Source organism: Salvelinus fontinalis, chromosome 27 (genome assembly GCF_029448725.1).
Source record: "Salvelinus fontinalis isolate EN_2023a chromosome 27, ASM2944872v1, whole genome shotgun sequence".
NCBI classification, from domain to species: domain Eukaryota; kingdom Metazoa; phylum Chordata; class Actinopteri; order Salmoniformes; family Salmonidae; genus Salvelinus; species Salvelinus fontinalis.
Window position 1 is genome coordinate 20,165,718 of NC_074691.1, and position 19,162 is coordinate 20,184,879.

At 43.9% G+C, this 19,162-nt stretch overlaps 1 protein-coding gene across 2 annotated transcripts; it reads left to right on the forward strand.

The window, feature by feature from the left end:
• The first annotated feature begins 1,994 nt into the window (after nt 1-1,994).
• On the forward strand, nt 1,995-17,720 carry acp1 (acid phosphatase 1). 2 transcript variants are annotated; one of them, XM_055885211.1, is made up of 6 exons: nt 1,995-2,263; nt 3,342-3,415; nt 4,684-4,797; nt 11,479-11,540; nt 13,494-13,599; nt 17,406-17,720. In XM_055885211.1, the coding sequence occupies exons 1-6, from the start codon at nt 2,221-2,223 to the stop codon at nt 17,481-17,483; spliced, it is 477 nt and encodes a 158-aa protein (XP_055741186.1). In that variant the 5' UTR covers nt 1,995-2,220; the 3' UTR covers nt 17,484-17,720. The 2 variants fall into 2 exon arrangements, with proteins under 2 accessions (XP_055741186.1, XP_055741187.1); XM_055885212.1 differs by lacking the exon at nt 4,684-4,797 and adding an exon at nt 4,501-4,614 and having other exon boundaries at nt 1,997-2,263.
• Nucleotides 17,721-19,162: the final 1,442 nt, after the last annotated feature.

Sequence of the window (19,162 nt, forward strand, 5' to 3'; positions counted from 1 at the left end):
AGAGGGGTCTGTTTAGAGAGGATTTGCCAAAGTATGTGGTCATTTGTGATAATGTGAGTTTCCATCGATCAAACATCATAAGGCAATGGTTTGTGACCCACCCGAGGATGCTCATAGAATTCCTCCCACCTTATTCACCATTCCTTAACCCAATTGAGGAGTTATTTTCAGCATGGAGGTGGAAGGTGTACGATCGTCAGCCACAGACACAGATGACCCTGCTGGCTGCAATGGATGCAGCATGTGAGGACATCACAGTAGACGCCTGCAGAGGATGGATAAGGCATTCCAAAAGATTCTTTCCACGTTGCATTGGAAGGGAAAATATCCGGTGTGATGTGGATGAGAATATGTGGGCCGACAGACAGGAACGTCTGGATGTGTAGAGACAGCACAACAGTGCTGCGGGCAAAGTTGTGCCTTAGGGGTGGTTTCCTGTGTTTCTTTCTAATTTAGTTTTTTTTCCTTTGTGCCCCTTGGGTTGTCCAGTCTCTTTCAATCAATAACCCACATACAGTAATATGTAAATAGTACTGTTGAAATTGATATATGCCATAGAAGTGCAGCCTTGTGCATTTTCAATACAGTAACTGTCATCCAAACTGTAGCCTAAGTTTACATCAGGTAATATTGTCAAAGTACACAGTTACATTGACAACATGCCTCAACATTTTGACGACCTTGTTCTTGAACAATGACTCAATGACTTATCATTCTGATGACACTGACATGATCATTGGCATGAATATTTACTTTTGAGAGATGTACTAAGGATTTTTAGTAACTGACTAGCTTTAGAAACATATTTATTGTATATTGCAGTTTGTACAAATTGTTCTGAAAAATGCACTTATTATTTTGCACATGTTAGGGATGATGTAAAAAATGCACCAAAGCGACTGAGAAAAACTGTATATAACTAAGCAAGTCAGTTAAGAACAAATTCTTATTTACAATGACAGCATACCTACAGCAAATTAGAACACATCGACAGGTGTATTCGAACCAGCAACCTTTTAGTTACTGTCCCAACGCATTAACCACTAGGCTACCTGCCTGACTGCCAAGTGTGTGGGCCTATGCCCTCCAAGCCCCCCCCCCCCCCCCCCCCCCCCCCCCCCTCCCCCCCTCCCCCCTCCCCTCAAGAAGGGCAGCAAAGAAGCCACTTGTCTCCAGGAAAAACATCAGGGACAGACTCACATTCTGAAAAAGGTACAGGGATTGGACTGCTGAGGACAGGGGTAAAGTCATTTTCTCTGATGAATCCCCTTTCCAATTGTTTGGGGCATCCGGAAAAAAAGCTTGTCCGGAGAAGACAAGGTGAGCACGACCGTCAGTCCTGTGTCATGCGAACAGTAAAGCATCCTGAGACCATTCATGTTTGGGGTTGCTTCTCAGCCAAGGGAGTGGGCTCACTCACAATTTTGCCTAAGAACACAGCCATGAATAAAGAATGGTACCCACACATCCTCCGAGAGCAACTTCTCCCAACCATCCAGGACTCAAATGATGTCAATTAGCCTATCAGAAGCTTCTAAAGCCATGACATAATTTTCTGGCATTTTCCAAGCTGTTTAAAGTCACAGTCAACTTAGTGTATGTAAACTTCTGACCTGCTGGAATTGTGATGTAGTGAATTATAAGTGAAATAATCTCTGTAAACATTTTTGGGAAATATTACTTGTGCCATGCACAAAATAGATGTCCGAACCGACTTGCCAAAACTATAGTTTTTATAACAAGAAATTTGTGGAGGGGTTGAAAAACGAGTTTTAATGACTCCAACCTAAGTGTATGTAAACTTCCGACTTCAACTCTATGTACAGTAGGGTTAGATGGTGGTGCAATGCATTTTTCCCATTCTCCTTGTACCGTTTTTGTGAACAAATGTGAAATTCACACTCCAACCTGTAAAAGCCAGCAATATGCAACAAAGCGTCTTGTCTGCCTGAAAACTACACGAAGAAGAAGAAGAAGAAGAACGTGCCAGTGATGTGAACAAGGCTAGTTGGGATACATCCTATGTCAAATTAACGTCAAAAGTTGATTTTAACCCTAACTATTTTTCTGACCTTAACCCAATTATCTCAAACTGCTCCGTAAAGTATCCTAACCTGCCGCGTAAATTCTCCTAACCTGCTCCGAAATATAAATTCTGACATAAACTGTATCCCTTATAGCCAAAATCGAGTGATACTGACATAAAACCCTAAAAGCAAAATGGCAGCCAGCAGTGGAAAATCTGTTCTGTTCGTGTGTCTGGGTAAGAAACGACCAAGAAAAAAACCCACAGTCTCTGTGATTTCATGCACATAACGAGTCAATGGTGTGTCAAGGTGATAATACATAAAAAAATTGCTATACACTTGTAACTGACTGCCGTGTGTACATGAATGGCAAGTGATGCTAACGGGTGCTATGCTAGCTTCAGTAGTTACTGTGTAACTAGCTAGCTAAACCATTGAACACGTTGGTACAATAACTATTGCAACCGCTATTGAAGTTAGTTAGCTAGCTAACTAAATTGCACATATCAATTTCTGTATCCAACTTGTAATACCAAAACGTCAAAACGTCACTGCCATGATTTAGTATGGAATCAGTCCACATCTTCCTCTGAAAAACTAGTGACTACTCATCAAACTTGCCTAATATCCCTTACTAATATATCACCAGATTCTCCTTATCTGAAATGCAAAGGCATTGAAAAGGTTGCTCAATGATTCTACCACGGCCTAAGACCTTTGGACAGTAGAGTCCAATGTAAATTTATGTACGAAGATCTTGTGCCATAGCCAGGCAGGCTTAGGTGATTATGGGAATTCATTTTGTAGTCAACAGCCAGCTATCAAAAGTTTCTCATGTTTCCAATATGTTATATTGAACTGTTAATTGGAGATTTAATTTCAACGACGTTCCATTGTTCAGATTGCATAATGTAAAACGTGACCACATTGCCCTGTAATACCTCCAATCAAACACTGTAGTTGACTCAATTGGGTGTCAACAAGTTCAATTATTATTTGTCATTCAGAAATATAGGGTAGATATTCGCCAAGACTCCAGGGGATATTGTGAGATAATCAGTTTTTGCTGATGCAAGTGTAGCAGATGGGTATCTCCACTAGCGCTGCCAAATAGCTAACTTTTCTGTGGCTCGACTGGGTAAGACACTTCAGGAGGGCGGTCATATGTGTTTGCGAGGCAGAGGTCCTAGGTTCGAGACTCGGTATGAGCTGAGTTATGAGGAAGTGGTACTGGTGAAGCAAGCAGCGTGACCTAATTTAGCCAAGCACTCTAATGATAGTCAGCTTATTATGTGTCATTTTTTTTTTGAACAGGGAACATTTGCAGGTCCCCCATCGCCGAAGCCGTCTTCAGGAAAATGGCAACAGATGCTGGTGTTGTTGACAAGGTAAAGGCTTAAATGTATATGTGTGGGTAGATCTTCACAGGAACATATTGACAGCTCTGTTACATAGAAGTAATGCGTGGAAGTAATGCAAATATTTGATAACTTGTTTTGTGTAGACTTTGCTCCACATATGTTGTGCGTTTGTTGAGCTACTGTACTCTTTTGATTGATAAAGATTTGTTCCCCTACTGCATCATATTCCAAACTGTTTAAAAAATATATATATATATATATATATTTTTTTTTTAAATTAACTTGCCTAGTTAAATAAAGGTTTTATTTATTTTATATATATATAAAATAAATAAAACCTTTATTTAACTAGGCAAGTCAGTTAAGAACAAATGGGGGGCTGGGGTTCAAAATAAAAATGTATTAAATACAAATATAGGGCAAAACACACATCACAACAAGAGAGACAACACTACATAAAGAGAGACCTAAGACAACAACACAGCATGGCAGCAACACAACATGACAACAACATGGCAGCAGCACAACATGGTAGCAGCACAAAACAGGGTACAGACATTATTGTACACAGACAACAGCACAAAGGGCAAGAAGGTAGAGACAATACATCACACAAAGCAGCCACAACTCTCAGTTAGAGTGTCCATGATTGAGTCTTTGAATGAAGAGATGGAGATGAAACTGTCCAGTTTGAGTGTTTGTTGCAGCTTGTTCCAGTCGCTATCTGCAGCGAACTGAAAAGAGGAGCGACCCAGGGATGTATGTGCTTTGGGGACCTTTAACAGAATGTGACTGGCGGAACGAGTGTTGTATGTGGAGGATGAGGGCTGCAGTAGATATCTCCGATAGGGGGGAGTGAGGCCTAAGAGGGTTTTGCAAATCAGTATCAACCAGTGGGTCTTGCGACGGGTATACGGAGATGACCAGCTCTGCAGTCTTCTGCTTCTAGAGATGGAGATGCATTTTTAACAGTATAGGCTAAGGAAACAAACAAATTAGACTGAAATCTATCAACCTATTATTAGATTTCTCTAATGTGCTGCATGTGCTGAGTCATTGTGTGCATATGAATACATTTTGCTTTGTTGTTGCTGTTCTCCTGCTCTGCATAGTGGAGGATAGACAGTGCTGCCACCTCCACCTATGAGATAGGCAACCCTCCAGACCACCGTGGTCAAGCCTGCATGAAGAAACACGGGGTGCCCATGAGGCATGTAGCCAGGCAGGTACGACCAACCCCTTTATCCTTCCTGTTAGCATTAGCTAGCTAGCTCTTGTGTTCTCTGTTGTTGCAGTGGGTCATAGACAGTGGTGCCACGACTGACTGGAACACAGGCAGCTCCCCGGACGCCCGTGGTCTGGCCTGCCTGATGACACATGGCATTGAAACAAAACACAGGGCCCGACAGGTATATGATACATCAGTCACCCTGGGGTCCTTGCTGGGTTGCTTTGGAGACTGTATACAAGTGTGTGTGGCATGGACAGTGTGTGTGTGTGGGGGAGAGTGTGTGTGTGTGAGTTGGCTGTATTAGCCTAAATCCCATGAATAAAACACTTGCGCACAATGACTTTCCTAGCAGTACTAACTTTTATTGCCAATGCTTAGTATTGCATCCTGATAGACGCTGTTAAATCACACCAAGATGTTATGATGTCTGGTATCTAGGCTCTCTAAATCTACTCAGTCTATTGAAAGAGACAAGCTTGGGGTTAATTCCATTTCAATTCCAGTCAATTTAGGAAGTACACTGAAATTCCAATTCTTGTCAACCCTTTGCATTTTGGAAAATGTGTAAGTTGGATTACTTTTTTAATTGACTGGAATTGAAATGGATTTCACCCCAACCATATTTGCCAACTGTGTTATTGGGCCTCATGTTTTGCTGGTCTTTTTCTCAAGTTTTTCCAGCTCTCCCTTTCTCTCCTGCCAGCTCTCTGGTGCCCTCCCTGACCCAATGCTGGGAAGGGGAGCTGCCGTCATGTTGGTTTGTGTAACAGTCCTGACCTATTTATGTTAGTTTTTATGTGTTTTTGGTCAGGGCATGTGTTTTGGGTGGGCAGTCTATGTTACCTGTTTCTATGTTGGTTTCGGTTTGCCTGGTATGGCTCTTGATTAGAGGCAGGTGGTTTGCATTTTCCTCTAATCAAGAGTCATATTTAGGTAGGGCATTATCACTGTGTGTTTGTGGGTGATTGTCTCCTGTGATGTCTTCGTTATGTTAGATGTATTCACTTTTGGAGCTGTTTGGCTGTTCGTATGTTTCGATGTCCGTTCCTGTTCGTGAGTTTACGTTTGTCCATGTAAGTTTATGTTCAGGTTGCGTGTACGTCGTTTTCTTATTTTGTAGTTTGTTAAAGTGTTTGTTTTCGTGTCATCAGTTTTCGTATTAAATAAAAAGATGGCATATTTCCCTGACTCCGCATATTGGTCTGAAGATCCTTCTCTCCTCACCTCTTCCGAGGATGAGGAAAGCGACAGTTATGACAGAATCACCCACCAAAATACAGAGACCAAGCGGTATGGGAAAAATGCTCGACGGAGCAACAAGGACTTTTGGACTTGGGAGGAGATCCTGTCTGGTAGAGGACCCTGGGCGCAAACTGGAGGAAATCGCTGCTCTCGTGAGAAGAGTGAGGCAGCCACAGCCCAGGAGCGCTGGTATGAGGAGGCAGCTAGGAGACGTGGATGGAAGCCGGAGATTCAAGCTCGTAACCGGAATTATGAGGGGACACGTCTTGCACGGAAGCCCGAAAAGCCCGTGAGTAACTCCCAAAAATTTCTTGGGGGGGGGCTAAGGGGTTGTGGGCCAAGGGCAGGTAGGAGACCTGCGCCCACTTCCCAGGCTAACCGTGGAGAGCGGGAGTACGGGCAGACACCGTGTTACGCAGTAGAGCGCACGGTGTCTCCTGTACGTGTGCATAGCCCAGTGCGGGTTATTCCACCTCCCCGCACTGGTAGGGCTAGATTGGGCATTGAGCCAGGTGTCATGAGGCCGGCTCAACGCGTCTGGTCTCCAGTGCGTCTCCTCGGGCCGGCATACATGGCACCTGCCTTACGCATGGTTTCCCCGGTTCGCCTGCATAGCCCAGTGCGGGCTATTCCACCTCGCCGCACTGGCAGGGCGACCGGGAGCATTCAACCAGGTAAGGTTGGGCAGGCTCAATGCTCAAGAGAGCCAGTACGCCTGCACGGTCCGGTATTTCCGGCGCCACCTCTCCGCCCCAGCCTAGTACCTACAGTGCCTATATTACGCACTAGGCTACCAGTGCATTTCCAGAGCCCTGTTCCTCCTCCACGCACTCTCCCTGTAGTGCGTGTATCCAGTTCGGTGCCTCCAGTTCCGGCCCCACGCACTAAGCCACCTGTGCGTCTCCCAAGTCCTGTACACACTGTCACTTCTCCCCGTACTAGTCCTGAGGTGCGTGCCCTCAGCCAGGTGCCACCAGTGCCGGTACCACGCACCAGGTATAGAGTACGCTTTGAGAGTTCAGTGTGCCCTGTCTCTGCTCCCCGCACTAGTAGGAAGGTGCTTATCATTAGCACGGTGCCTCCAGTTCCGGCACCACGCACCAGGTCTACAGTGCGCCATATCCGGCCAGAGCCATCCGTCTCCCCAGCGCCATCTGAGCCATCCGTCTCCCCAGCGCCATCTGAGCCATCCGTCTCCCCAGCGCCATCTGAGCCATCTGTCTCCTCAGCGCCATCTGAGCCATCCGTCTCCCCAGCGCCATCTGAGCCATCCGTCTGCCAGGAGCCTGCAAAGCCGCCCGTCTGCCATGAGCCTGCAAAGCCGCCCGTCTGCCATGAGCCTACAGAGCCGTCAGCCAGACAGGAGCCGCTAGAGCCATCAGCCAGACAGGAGCCGCTAGAGCCGTCAGCCAGACAGGATCTGCCAGAGCCGCCAACCAGACAGGATCTGCCAGAGCCGCCAACCAGACAGGATCTGCCAGAGCCGCCAACCAGACAGGATCTGCCAGAGCCGCCAACCAGACAGGATCTGCCAGAGCCGCCAACCAGACAGGATCTGCCAGAGCCGCCAACCAGACAGGATCTGCCAGAGCCGCCAACCAGACAGGATCTGCCAGAGCCGCCAGCGAGCCATGAGCAGCCAGAGCCGTCAGTGAGCCATGAGCAGCCAGAGCCGTCAGTGAGCCATGAGCAGCCAGAGCCGTCAGTGAGCCATGAGCAGCCAGAGCCGTCAAAGAGCCATGAGCAGCCAGAGCCGTCAGTGAGCCATGAGCAGCCAGAGCCGTCAGAGAGCCATGAGCAGCCAGAGCCGTCAGAGCGCCATGAGCGTCGTGAGCCGTCAGCCTGCCATGAGCGTCGAGAGCCGTCAGCCTGCCATGAGCGTCGAGAGCCGTCAGCCTGCCATGAGCGTCGAGAGCCGTCAGCCTGCCATGAGCGTCGAGAGCCGTCAGCCTGCCATGAGCGTCGAGAGCCGTCAGCCTGCCATGAGCGTCGAGAGCCGTCAGCCTGCCATGAGCGTAGAGAGCCGTCAGTCTGCCATGAGCGTCGAGAGCCGTCAGCCAGCATGGACCTGCCAGAGCCGTCCAAACAGGACCTGCCAGAGTCCTTCAGCCGGGATCTGCCCCTTGTCCCGGTGCTGCCCCTTGTCCCGGTGCTGCCCCTTGTCCCGGTGCTGCCCCTTGTCCCGGTGCTGCCCCTTGTCCCGGTGCTGCCCCTTGTCCCGGTGCTGCCCCTTGTCCCGGTGCTGCCCCTTGTCCCGGTGCTGCCCCTTGTCCCGGTGCTGCCCCTTGTCCCGGTGCTGCCCCTTGTCCCGGTGCTGCCCCTTATTCCAGTGATGGTCCTTATCCTGGTGCTGCCCCTTGTTTTTGTGCTGCCCCTTGTCCCGGTGCTACCCCTTGTCCCGGTGCTGCCCCTTGTTCCGGTGCTAGCTGATTATTTAGGGGAAGGTAATGTTTGGGTGGTCAGTGGTAGGGGTAGACAGAAGAGGGGAGTGACTATGGTGGTATGGGGACAGCGTCCGGAACCGGAACCACCACCGTGGTCAACTGCCCACCCGGACCCTCCCCTGGACTTTGTGCTGGTGCGCCCGGCGTTCGCACCTTGGGGGGGGGGTACTGTAACAGTCCTGACCTATTTATGTTAGTTTTTATGTGTTTTTGGTCAGGGCATGTGTTTTGGGTGGGCAGTCTATGTTACCTGTTTCTATGTTGGTTTCGGTTTGCCTGGTATGGCTCTTGATTAGAGGCAGGTGGTTTGCATTTTCCTCTAATCAAGAGTCATATTTAGGTAGGGCATTATCACTGTGTGTTTGTGGGTGATTGTCTCCTGTGATGTCTTCGTTATGTTAGATGTATTCACTTTTGGAGCTGTTTGGCTGTTCGTATGTTTCGATGTCCGTTCCTGTTCGTGAGTTTACGTTTGTCCATGTAAGTTTATGTTCAGGTTGCGTGTACGTCGTTTTCTTATTTTGTAGTTTGTTAAAGTGTTTGTTTTCGTGTCATCAGTTTTCGTATTAAATAAAAAGATGGCATATTTCCCTGACTCCGCATATTGGTCTGAAGATCCTTCTCAACTCACCTCTTCCGAGGATGAGGAAAGCGACAGTTATGACAGTTTGTCTCTCATAACGGACAGAGGCCAACCCCGTTCTAATCTCCAGAAACTAGGGATGGGAGCTCAACGCTGCCCTGGCTCTGAGCCACCCATGTTTCCACGCAATGAACTTTGACAAGCTCTGAGTTTCTCTCTCGCTCTCTGTTCCCCCCCGTTCCCTGCTAATTTCAGTGAACTTTAACTCACTGTTTCTTGCCTCTAATGTAATGTCTCGGCTTGCCTCAGAAAATAATGTTTGGAGACAGAGGGTGCTCTGTTTAATAAAAAACGGGAGTTTGTTTTATTGAGAGACAACGGCAAGGGGATAGAATGGGGACTTAGTTTTTTGTTTTTTTGAGTTAATGAATCCATAAGTGCATCTTCACAGAGAAAGATTAAGTTATTTTAGTCTTAACACTGGAAGTCCCAGATATTTGATTGGAGGGGGCCCTGCAAGGGGTTTGAAGCGATATGATTTTTTGCCCTGAATGCAAATTGTCATAATCAAGCATACTTTTTTCAGTCTGGGTGTCATCCCAATTCCCATCACCACATTTGACTTACTGTAGCTTTAGACTGAGCTCTCGTAAGCAGATAGTTCCCTGCTCCACTCACTCCACACAAAGTCATACAATAACTCAACAACTCCACACGGTTTCTGAACTTTTTATCTGTCTGCTCTCAGACCGGGTCCTCGTTCTCCCTTATTTTTCCTTATATCTCTCCCCTCCCACCCGTTCCTCATATAACAGCCTCCCTGACTGTCAGTCAAAAATGCCAGAAATCCAACCAGGCTCTATCGCTGCATTGTGGAGGGGGTTCACATGAGGATTTTGACCAGAGATTATTGCAAAGGGAGAAGACAAATATTGTGTGTGTGTGTGTGTGTGTGTTTGCGCTGTAAAGCCCAAACGGGGAACTACAGAGTTTAAATAGCAGTGGATGGAATTTGACATTTTGCCAACTTAACTTTCATTTTGCAAGGGTTTTTGGATCAATACAAATACTACATACACAACACCTAATTATTATATACTCTTATTATACAAATCTGGAATGGTCAATTTCTGGCGAGCTTTCATGTAAATGGCTCTTTCTCTCTGTCTTTACTCCCTCTACTTCTTTCTCTTCACTCTTTTAACCTCTCCATTCCCAAGTCCCACCCTAGAAACCCTTTCAAACCATAATTGAGGCATGGCCTCACTCTCCTGAGTCATGGCTGAGTAAGTGTTGCACAACAAGATTCACACACAGTGCATTCAGAAAGTATTCAGATACCTTGATTTCCCCCCCCCACCCCCACACATTTTGTTACGTTCAGCCTTATTCTAACATTGATTACATTTGTTTTTTCTTCTCATCAATCTGCACACACTACCCCATAATGACAACGCAAAAACAGGTTTTCAGAAATTTGTGAAAATGCATTACAAATATAAAAACAGATATTTAATTTACATAAGTATTCACCCTTTACTCAGTACTTTGTTGAAGCACGTTTAGCAGCGATTACAGCCTCGAATCTTCTTGGTTATGATGCTACAAGCTTGGCACACCTGTATTTGTGGAGTTTCTCACATTCTTCTCTGCAGATCCTCTCAAGCTGTCAGGTTGGATGGGGAGCGTTGTTGCACAGCTATGTTCAGGTCTCTCCAGAATGTTAGACCGGGTTGAAGTCCGGGCTTTGGCTGGGCCACTCAAGGACATTCAGAGACTTGTTCCGAAGCCACTCCTGCATTGTCTTGGCTGTGTGCTTAGAGTCGTTGTCCTGTTGGAAGGCGAAACTTCGCCTTCGCTTCTGAGCGCTCTGGAGCAGGTTTTCATCAAGGATCTCTCTACTTTGCTCTGTTCATCTTTCCCTCAATCCTGACTAGTCTCACAATCCCTGCCGCTGAAAAACATCCCCACAGCATGATGCTGCCACCACCATGCTTCACCGTAGGGATGGTGCCAAAACACGATGCACCTGAGCTCAATTTCAAGTCTCATAGCAAAGGGTCTGAATACTTATGTAAATAAGGTATTTCTGTTTTATATTTTTTATAAATTTGCAACATTTTTAATACCAGTTTACGCTTTGTCATTAGGAGGTATTTAGTGTAGATTGAAAATTATTAATTGAATCAATTTGAGAATAAGGCTGTAACGTAACAAAATGTGTAAAAAGTCAAAGGGTCTGAATACTTTCCGAATGCACTGTACTTGAAGATGTACTGCTTTGATCCCTTTCATAACCCTGAACATGGAGGGACCCAGACACCGCTCCTCTCCATCTCTCTCTCGATCTCCCTCTCTTTCTCTTTCTTCTTCTCTCTCTGAGTTCTCTGGAACCTCTCAATTTGACTCAACGAGAACCAGGGAGAGGTCTTTACCACTGTAATGGAACATATATACCAGGCAGAAGTTATATAGGGCCTAGTGCCTGACAGTTAAACTTTATAGAGAAAGCACAGCATCCAGTCTTGTGTTGTCAACACACACCAGTACCAATGTTAACATTTTGTCTTCTGTGTTTTTTTTCTTCTAGGTGACAAAGGAGGATTTTATGTCATTTGACTACATTCTGTGCATGGATGAGAGCAATTTGAGGTATATGCATCTTAACCCTATGTTCGTGTGTGAGTGTGTGTATCCATGCGTATATGTGTGTGTGTGTGTGTGTGTGTGTGTGCTCGGTCTGCTTCCTTTGTTCAAGAGGGGGGTGAACACAATTTGCTACATCTGCACGGATACTCTGACTCACAGAACGGTGTTCTGTGCCATGACATCACAAGTCTATTCTATTCCGGGCTGCCATTCAAAATTATTGGAGTAAAAATGAAAATGTTTAAGTAACATCCTTGGCGTTTACTTGTTCTATGACCCTATGGCACTTACCCAAACATGATTACCGGGGTCACAAACTAAGTCAGAGAAGAGCTTATGCGGAGTGTAGAAATGGTCCGGGATATTGAGATAGACCGAACAGACCGAGCAATAAAAGTACAATAGAAACGAGGTAATTGTCAGATCCAAACTTTATATCAGGAACTTGGTGATGGCTGTCGTCCATTCAAAATGTCATTGTCTGTATGTTAAAGTTAGGCTTTCCCTGCAACGGGTCAGGTAGGGGGATGCCTTGGCGATTGTGGAGAAGTATGTTGTGTACACACACACAGATGCAGACGTGACATACAGGCAGACATGTACACATCAAGGTCTATGTAAAGTGTAGGGGTAAAGTCTGTCTAACAAGTGAGTGTCCCTAAGCTGTTTGCATGTGAAGCCTGGGCAGGGGGAGGGATATTTCTTGCTACTTTGAACGTTCAGGGATCATTTAGAGATCACATGCCTAAGGCGGTGCGGTCTGTAAGCAGCTTACTGAGGTCTTTGGATGCCTCGTCTTTTCTGTTTGGGGGCGACTTTTCCCTTTTCTTCATCCATTCTGTTTCTCTCTCCAAGTATTTGGTTGGCTAGCGAGAGAAAGAGATTAACCTTAACTCCCCGCCAATTATTACCAATGACCTAATTAATCATCACCAGTTAGTTTTTACATGTTTTATTATTGTGTTGGATTATAGTGCTTTACTTACCTTTCAGTTTAGTCAGTGGGAACAAGGAGCCCTTTCCTCTCCGCTGCATTCTACATTTACAATGCAGTGCTATACAACTCACCTTAAACCCCCCCCCATGAAAGCGTCAGCTGCTCTACCACCGGGTTAGGCACAGGAGGTGGCAGTGGGGCGGTAGTTCCCTGTTTTGAGTCCCATTCCCAGCATTGGAAGCTTCCCAGCTTGGCCCCATACCCTCATTGTGGGGGAGTCAGTCCCCTCTCGGTCCAAGCAGTATGGCTGGCCATTTCATTTGAGCCATTACACTACTTACAATAGGAAGGACCTGGCAACAGCTTTGTTTTAGTGTCTGGGTTAGTAATAGTTTTTAAATATCCGCTGCATTTCTAGACCCCTGTGGTCTGGTTTACAGCCAGGCATGGTGCATGGATCCTTCCTAGCTGCTTTTATTACTGAGTGTATTGTTGTATTTATAAGCCCAATTACCCAAGCATCAAAATAAAAGAAACCAGTAAAGTCAATAAAAGACTAATTTCCACATTTGGATTGTGAGGACTTGTTTGAAGAAGTTGTGTAGCCTTTAAGTAACTGTTCTAGTAACTGTCAAAAGGATTTAGTCACAAATACATTCTCATATATTGATAGTTGGTTTCAGAGTTTGACTTGTTGTGCACTGATAGCGTATACCACAGTAAGCCATTTAGAAGACTTGGAATAGAATAGATGTGTTGTCTGTGATGGGCTCTTGCGTGTCACAGAAACACCAAACCAACAAAATGGGTGTCTAAGACTTATTAAACCTTTTTTATTTGGTTCCATTTGTTATGGACAGATAGCCATTTATACCACAATAAAAGTTGTTCTATCAAATTGGTGGTTACATTTGTAAAAGTCTGTCAGATATTTGGTCCAAAATAGCACTGGTGGTATTTGATTTTAGTATTGTCACAGGAACAAATCCTAACCGTCTCTGACTTCTCTCTCTTTACAGTGACCTGAAAAAGAAGGCAAACTCTGTGAAAAACAGCAAAGCCATGATTGAGCTGCTGGGCTCGTACGACCCAGAGAAACAACTGATCATCAAAGACCCATACTACGTAAGTCTACTGCACTGACAGTGTTTTCCCACCAGTACTAAGTGGCCCTATCACAACTGGGTTACTAGATTTAGACAAAAAACAGATTCTGCTGCTCACGTTGTGAATAAAAAACATGACTGCATATGGCTTAACCCACCAACATTTTTCTAAAGTACTGTAGGCTACATGAATCCATACACTTACAGCGAGATAAGGTAACACATTCAGTAGAACAATGTCCTGTTCTCTACAGGGTAAGTTTCCATGTTAACTCCCATAATTCAGAGAGTCCTTGTGTCCTCACACCAGCACTATCTATGTCTAAGCCTCACTCTGGGCTCCCGAGTGGTGCAGCGCTCTAAGGCACTGTATCTCAGTGCAGTGCAGTGCCAGTCCCTGGTTCAAATCCAGGCTGTATCACATCCGGCCTTGATTGGGAGTCCCATAGGGTGGTGCACAATTGGCCCAGCGTCGTCCGGGTTTGGCAGTCATTGTAAATAAGAATTTGTTTTTAACTAACTTGCTTAGTGTAAAAAAATACAAAATAATCCCCAGTTAAAACCACTGTATGGAACAATTGGTTTCTGATGGGAAAAGTTATTGTCTTCCTCTTCCTCTCATGTCCTGAGATACGATATTATCATGGTACTTTGGTGCCGACACGATATATATTGTGATTCGATAATTAGATTCTTTTGCAATTTGATGTTCCAATCATATTGCTCACCATATGTCTGCTGCAGAGGGACAAGAGAGCCATGAGAACGTTTTGATCAGTCATGGAAATAAAACTGTTAAACAAATTGTCTCCCTACTTAAAAAGATGGAGAACAAGCTATGAAGGAAAAATACTGCAGTTTTGGAGCAGTTACAGCCAATTAGCGCAAAAATAATATTGCGAAATTGTCAAAACGATATGATATATCGTCAAAAATAATATCCTGATATGTACAGTACCAGTCAAAAGTTTGGACACACCTACCCATTAAAGGGTTTTTCTTTATTTTTACTATTTTCTACATATTGGTGAAGACATCAAAACTATGAAATAACACATATGGAAACAGCGTTCTGCAGTGATACGCCATCCCATCTGGTTTGCGCTTATCATTTGTTTTTCAACAGAACAATGAGACAAGAAAAACCCTGGAATGTGTAGGTATGTCCAAACTTTTGACTGGTTCTGTAACTATCGATTTTTGTCCCCCGTCACTAGTGTCCTGTGTCCTCAAGTCTCTCTGCAGCCGCACTTTACCATCTCACAACATGTTTAATGGCTTTGTTAACTTTTCCCAGCTTTAAATGCTTCCTATGTAAGTCCTGCCAAATGGCATCGGAAGTGGAGGCCGGTTGGTTTGTGCAGTGTTAATAGAATTTTACATGGATGTGATGAGGGGGGGGGGGGGCTGATACTGGGGGAGGAGAAGGGCAGTTAGTTTGATAATTGAAGTCCAGTTGTTGGTCTACTACAGTCTCTGTTGGTCTACTACAGTCTCTGTTGTTGGGTGTGGAGGAAGATAATTAGAAAAAAGGAGGGAAATGTTTCAGGAATGTGAAAATGCAGGCAAACTGCATGTTTGGTTTGATGAGGAATGCTATATAAATCATATCCCCTGTCCTATATTCTTGTTAAAATAATAAATGAATTAATTTGTTGTGTGGTCTTGACCAGGGACATGCATGTTGCGGGTAGACCGCTGATCGCATAATGTCATGTGTGGGTAATTGAGATGTCTCTATTAGGGTTTCAGGAAACATCCCTTTTGATAGAATAATGACAGTAAAGTATTAATGTTGCGATGGTTGTGGTTGACCAAAATAAAGTGTCTGTGTGCACTCTGGTTCAATCATGTGTGTCCCTCTTCTTGGCTGTCTGTCCCTGTGTGTTAAAATCCCAGTGCTGTCAAAAATGTGATTTTCCTATGTTTTATATATATTTCCACACTGAGGTTGTAAAAATATTGTGAAAATGATCCTGCCCTTTCAGTGTACGAGCTGTTTGATAAAAAAGAAAACGCCTGGAATTTCAGCCTGTTTTGGTGGGATGGAGTTTTGGCTTCACCAGGCAGTAAATTAGTTAATAGACCAATAAGAGTTCTAAATCTCTTTGCCAATAACAGCAAATTTTCAGTTTTACCCTCCCCACTTAGACCACTACAACAGTCCTAGCAAAATTCTTGCTTGAGAAATTACTCTTTGCTAAGAAGGTATTTTTGTTTCTTTTTGATCATTTCAATTAGAAACAGTCACAGTAAGGTATCTAATTGTTACCCAGAAATGATTTGCTATTGAGATAAAAATGTCTGCATTGGACCTTTAACACCAGCTGTGAGTGTATGGTAGCCAGAGGGAGCTTAGCCTTAAGCCTGGTTTCAGAGGCGCGTAAATAAATATTTTGGCGTGTTGACAGCGCTGGGTTGTGGTCCGTCATCCTTCGCCACAACGCATGGCAGAGAAGCCCAGGAAAGGACTAGAGCCAGACGGCTCTGTTTTTTAAATAAATTGAGACACGAGTTTCTCAGTCCAACCTTAGAGCCGATGACAAGCTCTGAGGAGGACGTAGCTGAATGTGGTTCCAAAGACTTAGTTTGGAGCCTTTTTGTTTGGATCAGAGACTGAGTTTGGGGGTTGAAGGGGGTGGAGGGGGTGGAGGAACTGGGTGGGTGTTAAGAGTCTTCAGGTGTGGTTGGCTGTTCTCCTGCCAGCGAAGGAGTATATTAAAAGGCTAACTGTCAAATGTGTCCAAGTACATTTTGTACAGGGACTCATTTTTGAACGATTCTGCTTTTGATTTGAGTTCCAGCATGGTATAAAACGAGCCGTCCGTTATTAAAAACAATACAATTTTTCAGACGGTTTCTACCTTTTACAAGGGCCTGAACAAGTAAAAAACAATTTAAAACGTATTACAAAACGGCGTGTGCACTCTACTCCTAGACCATTTCTGAGGAAAGAAAATATCTTTCATTTTTGGATGAACTTTTTAAAGTTAGGGTTACATGCCTCTGTCATGCATAGACTGAGTTGTCGGCCATCTTCCCTGGTTGTTACAGATATTATTGTTTGTGAATATGAGATCATCGCTTTAGGAGTCCCCAACCGGCCTCTACAATGGACTGTCTGTTTCACCAATGCATGTGGACAGATATTACATCTATTGTTGTTTATTTATTGCATCTCTCTCTGTTTTGTATATTTTTCTGGAAAGAGTCTCTTCTTGATGTTTTAACATTACTATTCACACAGTGTAAATTTGAGTTTTAAATTAGTTTGCCACACAACACGAGAGAGAGAAGTTAAGAGGAATGCACTCTAAGGTTTCTAAAGGCAAACGCTGAACATTTCAAAGGACAAGACATGCCCTTTTGGCACTTTGGATTGGTGTCACAGGTCTCTGAAAGGTGTAACGTTCTTTATGGTGGGCCTGGAAAGTTGGCTTGGGCTGTTTTCTTCTCTATTATTGGCTAATTTAATGACAAGAGCCAATTGGACAGAATTGTGTGGGTTTTGGGGGGGAAAACGTCACTGAAGAAACCCCTATCCAATGTCAGCTCTATATTCTACTGGGTTGGGAAATTATTGAGCTAGTAACTATAGGCTTTCTGATTCAGATTTTGAGAAAGATTAACTGCTTCATTGCTCATGGAAAAGGCTCTTTCCTGCTGTTTTATTTTGATGGCACTATTTAAATGCCTTAATAAAAGAATATTGATGAACACATCAAATTTTATTTAATAGCTTTCTGAAAAGCAAAAATGTATAACTTTTATTCATACAATATTTTGGGGCAAAATTCATTGATTTCCCTTTTTTCTGTTCTATAGGGGCATGAGGAAGACTTTGAAAATGTGTACGAACAATGTGTGAGATGCTGCAAAGTGTTTTTGGAAAACAACTCGTAATCAGACCCAAGATCTGACCGGTGAACATCCACCCAAACACGAGACTGATAGTAAAGAAACCATCCTCCGTTATCATCCATAGTTGTGCAGTTACAATACACATCTGCCAGGTCACACTAACAGTAGTTCCCATCAATATGGTGTAGCAATCAGTTGATTGTCACATAATCTACAATATGTCTGTAAAACGAACGGTTTACTGTACTGTGTCCTAAATAAAATGCTTTTTTTGAGGAATCTGCAGATTGTCTGGTCTCTTCAAATAAACAATACATACTCAACAGAACTAACAATGCACTATTCTCTCTCTTTATCTTATTTCTCTTTTACATTTTGTAAATTGTTAGTCTAATCTAGTCTAACATAGCCATCAACGTTTATAGAGATTAATATGGATGCATTATGGCATGACCAGACATTTTAGGGTTCAGAGGGCAGGGTTAAAGGTTGAGACCAGGCTCAAAGTTAATGCTTGCCCAAATGATAATCTTGTTGGGTATTTGACACGGGCTTAGTTAGTTACTTTCATGTCACAATGTTTTTTTAATTTTGAGTTATTCTTCCATTTGTACTCCTCCCATGACATCTTACTTCGAACATCAGGGCTTTGATAAAACAAAACCTATAAAATCACTTTAATGAGTGTAATTACTGTAGCTCAGCTATTGGTATTTTAGAGAAATGAGAGGACAAAAATAGTCAGCAATAATTTGTTCTCATAACTAGCTAATGATGCTACTTAGCCTCTTTATCTTACCACTGGCACCTCCACCATTATGCCTGATTTGGACCTGCACATATTCCTCCTTATGTCAAAAATGATTAAAATCCCAAACCATGGCAGCCCAAGGTAGTGCAGAATGCTGCCTGTTGAAAATAAAAACCCTGAATTGTACGTTTTCAGGTGTATATCACTGTGGATTTAGTTCCTAGGCTGTGATTGACAGAAATTGGGAGCAGTAATGCATAATAAACCAGAGGAAGTAGATGAAGGCATTGATACATCGTGTTTGAGTGGAACGACCAAAGGAATGTCCCTCCACATACTGTTCTCTGCTAGTGTGGTCCATTCTATCCTAGGCCTGTGCTCAATCCAAACCAGCAAACCAGTTTGTCGTACTAGGGTAAAGCCAAAGCATGGTGAATTATTTATTCAGCATTGCACAAGAGAGTATTTGAATTAATCTAAAGTTGAGTGTCTGATTTTGATTGAGTAGGATTCTTACTGTAGTATCATGCTGAGAAAAAAAGTGTTACTTAGGGTTAATCACTCTGCCTGCTAGCTTGTACAAACATATGTTGGCACGGGGGAATGGGATCCACAAAGCATAAATCCTGCAGTACAACAAATGGTTGATTGTTTGGTTACTTTGTCATTTGAACCTAAACAAATAGACATTTTCAGACAAATATTTACTCTCTTAGGTAAAGAGAACTTCCATTGACAGAATACATTTTCCCAGGCGGCAAGTTCACTCAATGCTCATTAAGCAAAAACTACTTGCCTTTAAAGGGATACTTTGGGATTTTGACAATGAGGCCCTTTAATTCCCCAGAGTCGGATGAACTCGCATGCTAATGCTAGTTAGCATTGGCTTGTGAAACTACCTCTTACTTCCATCATACTGGACACAGAGACATAAAAATAGTATCCACAAGTTCATCTGACTTTGGGAAGG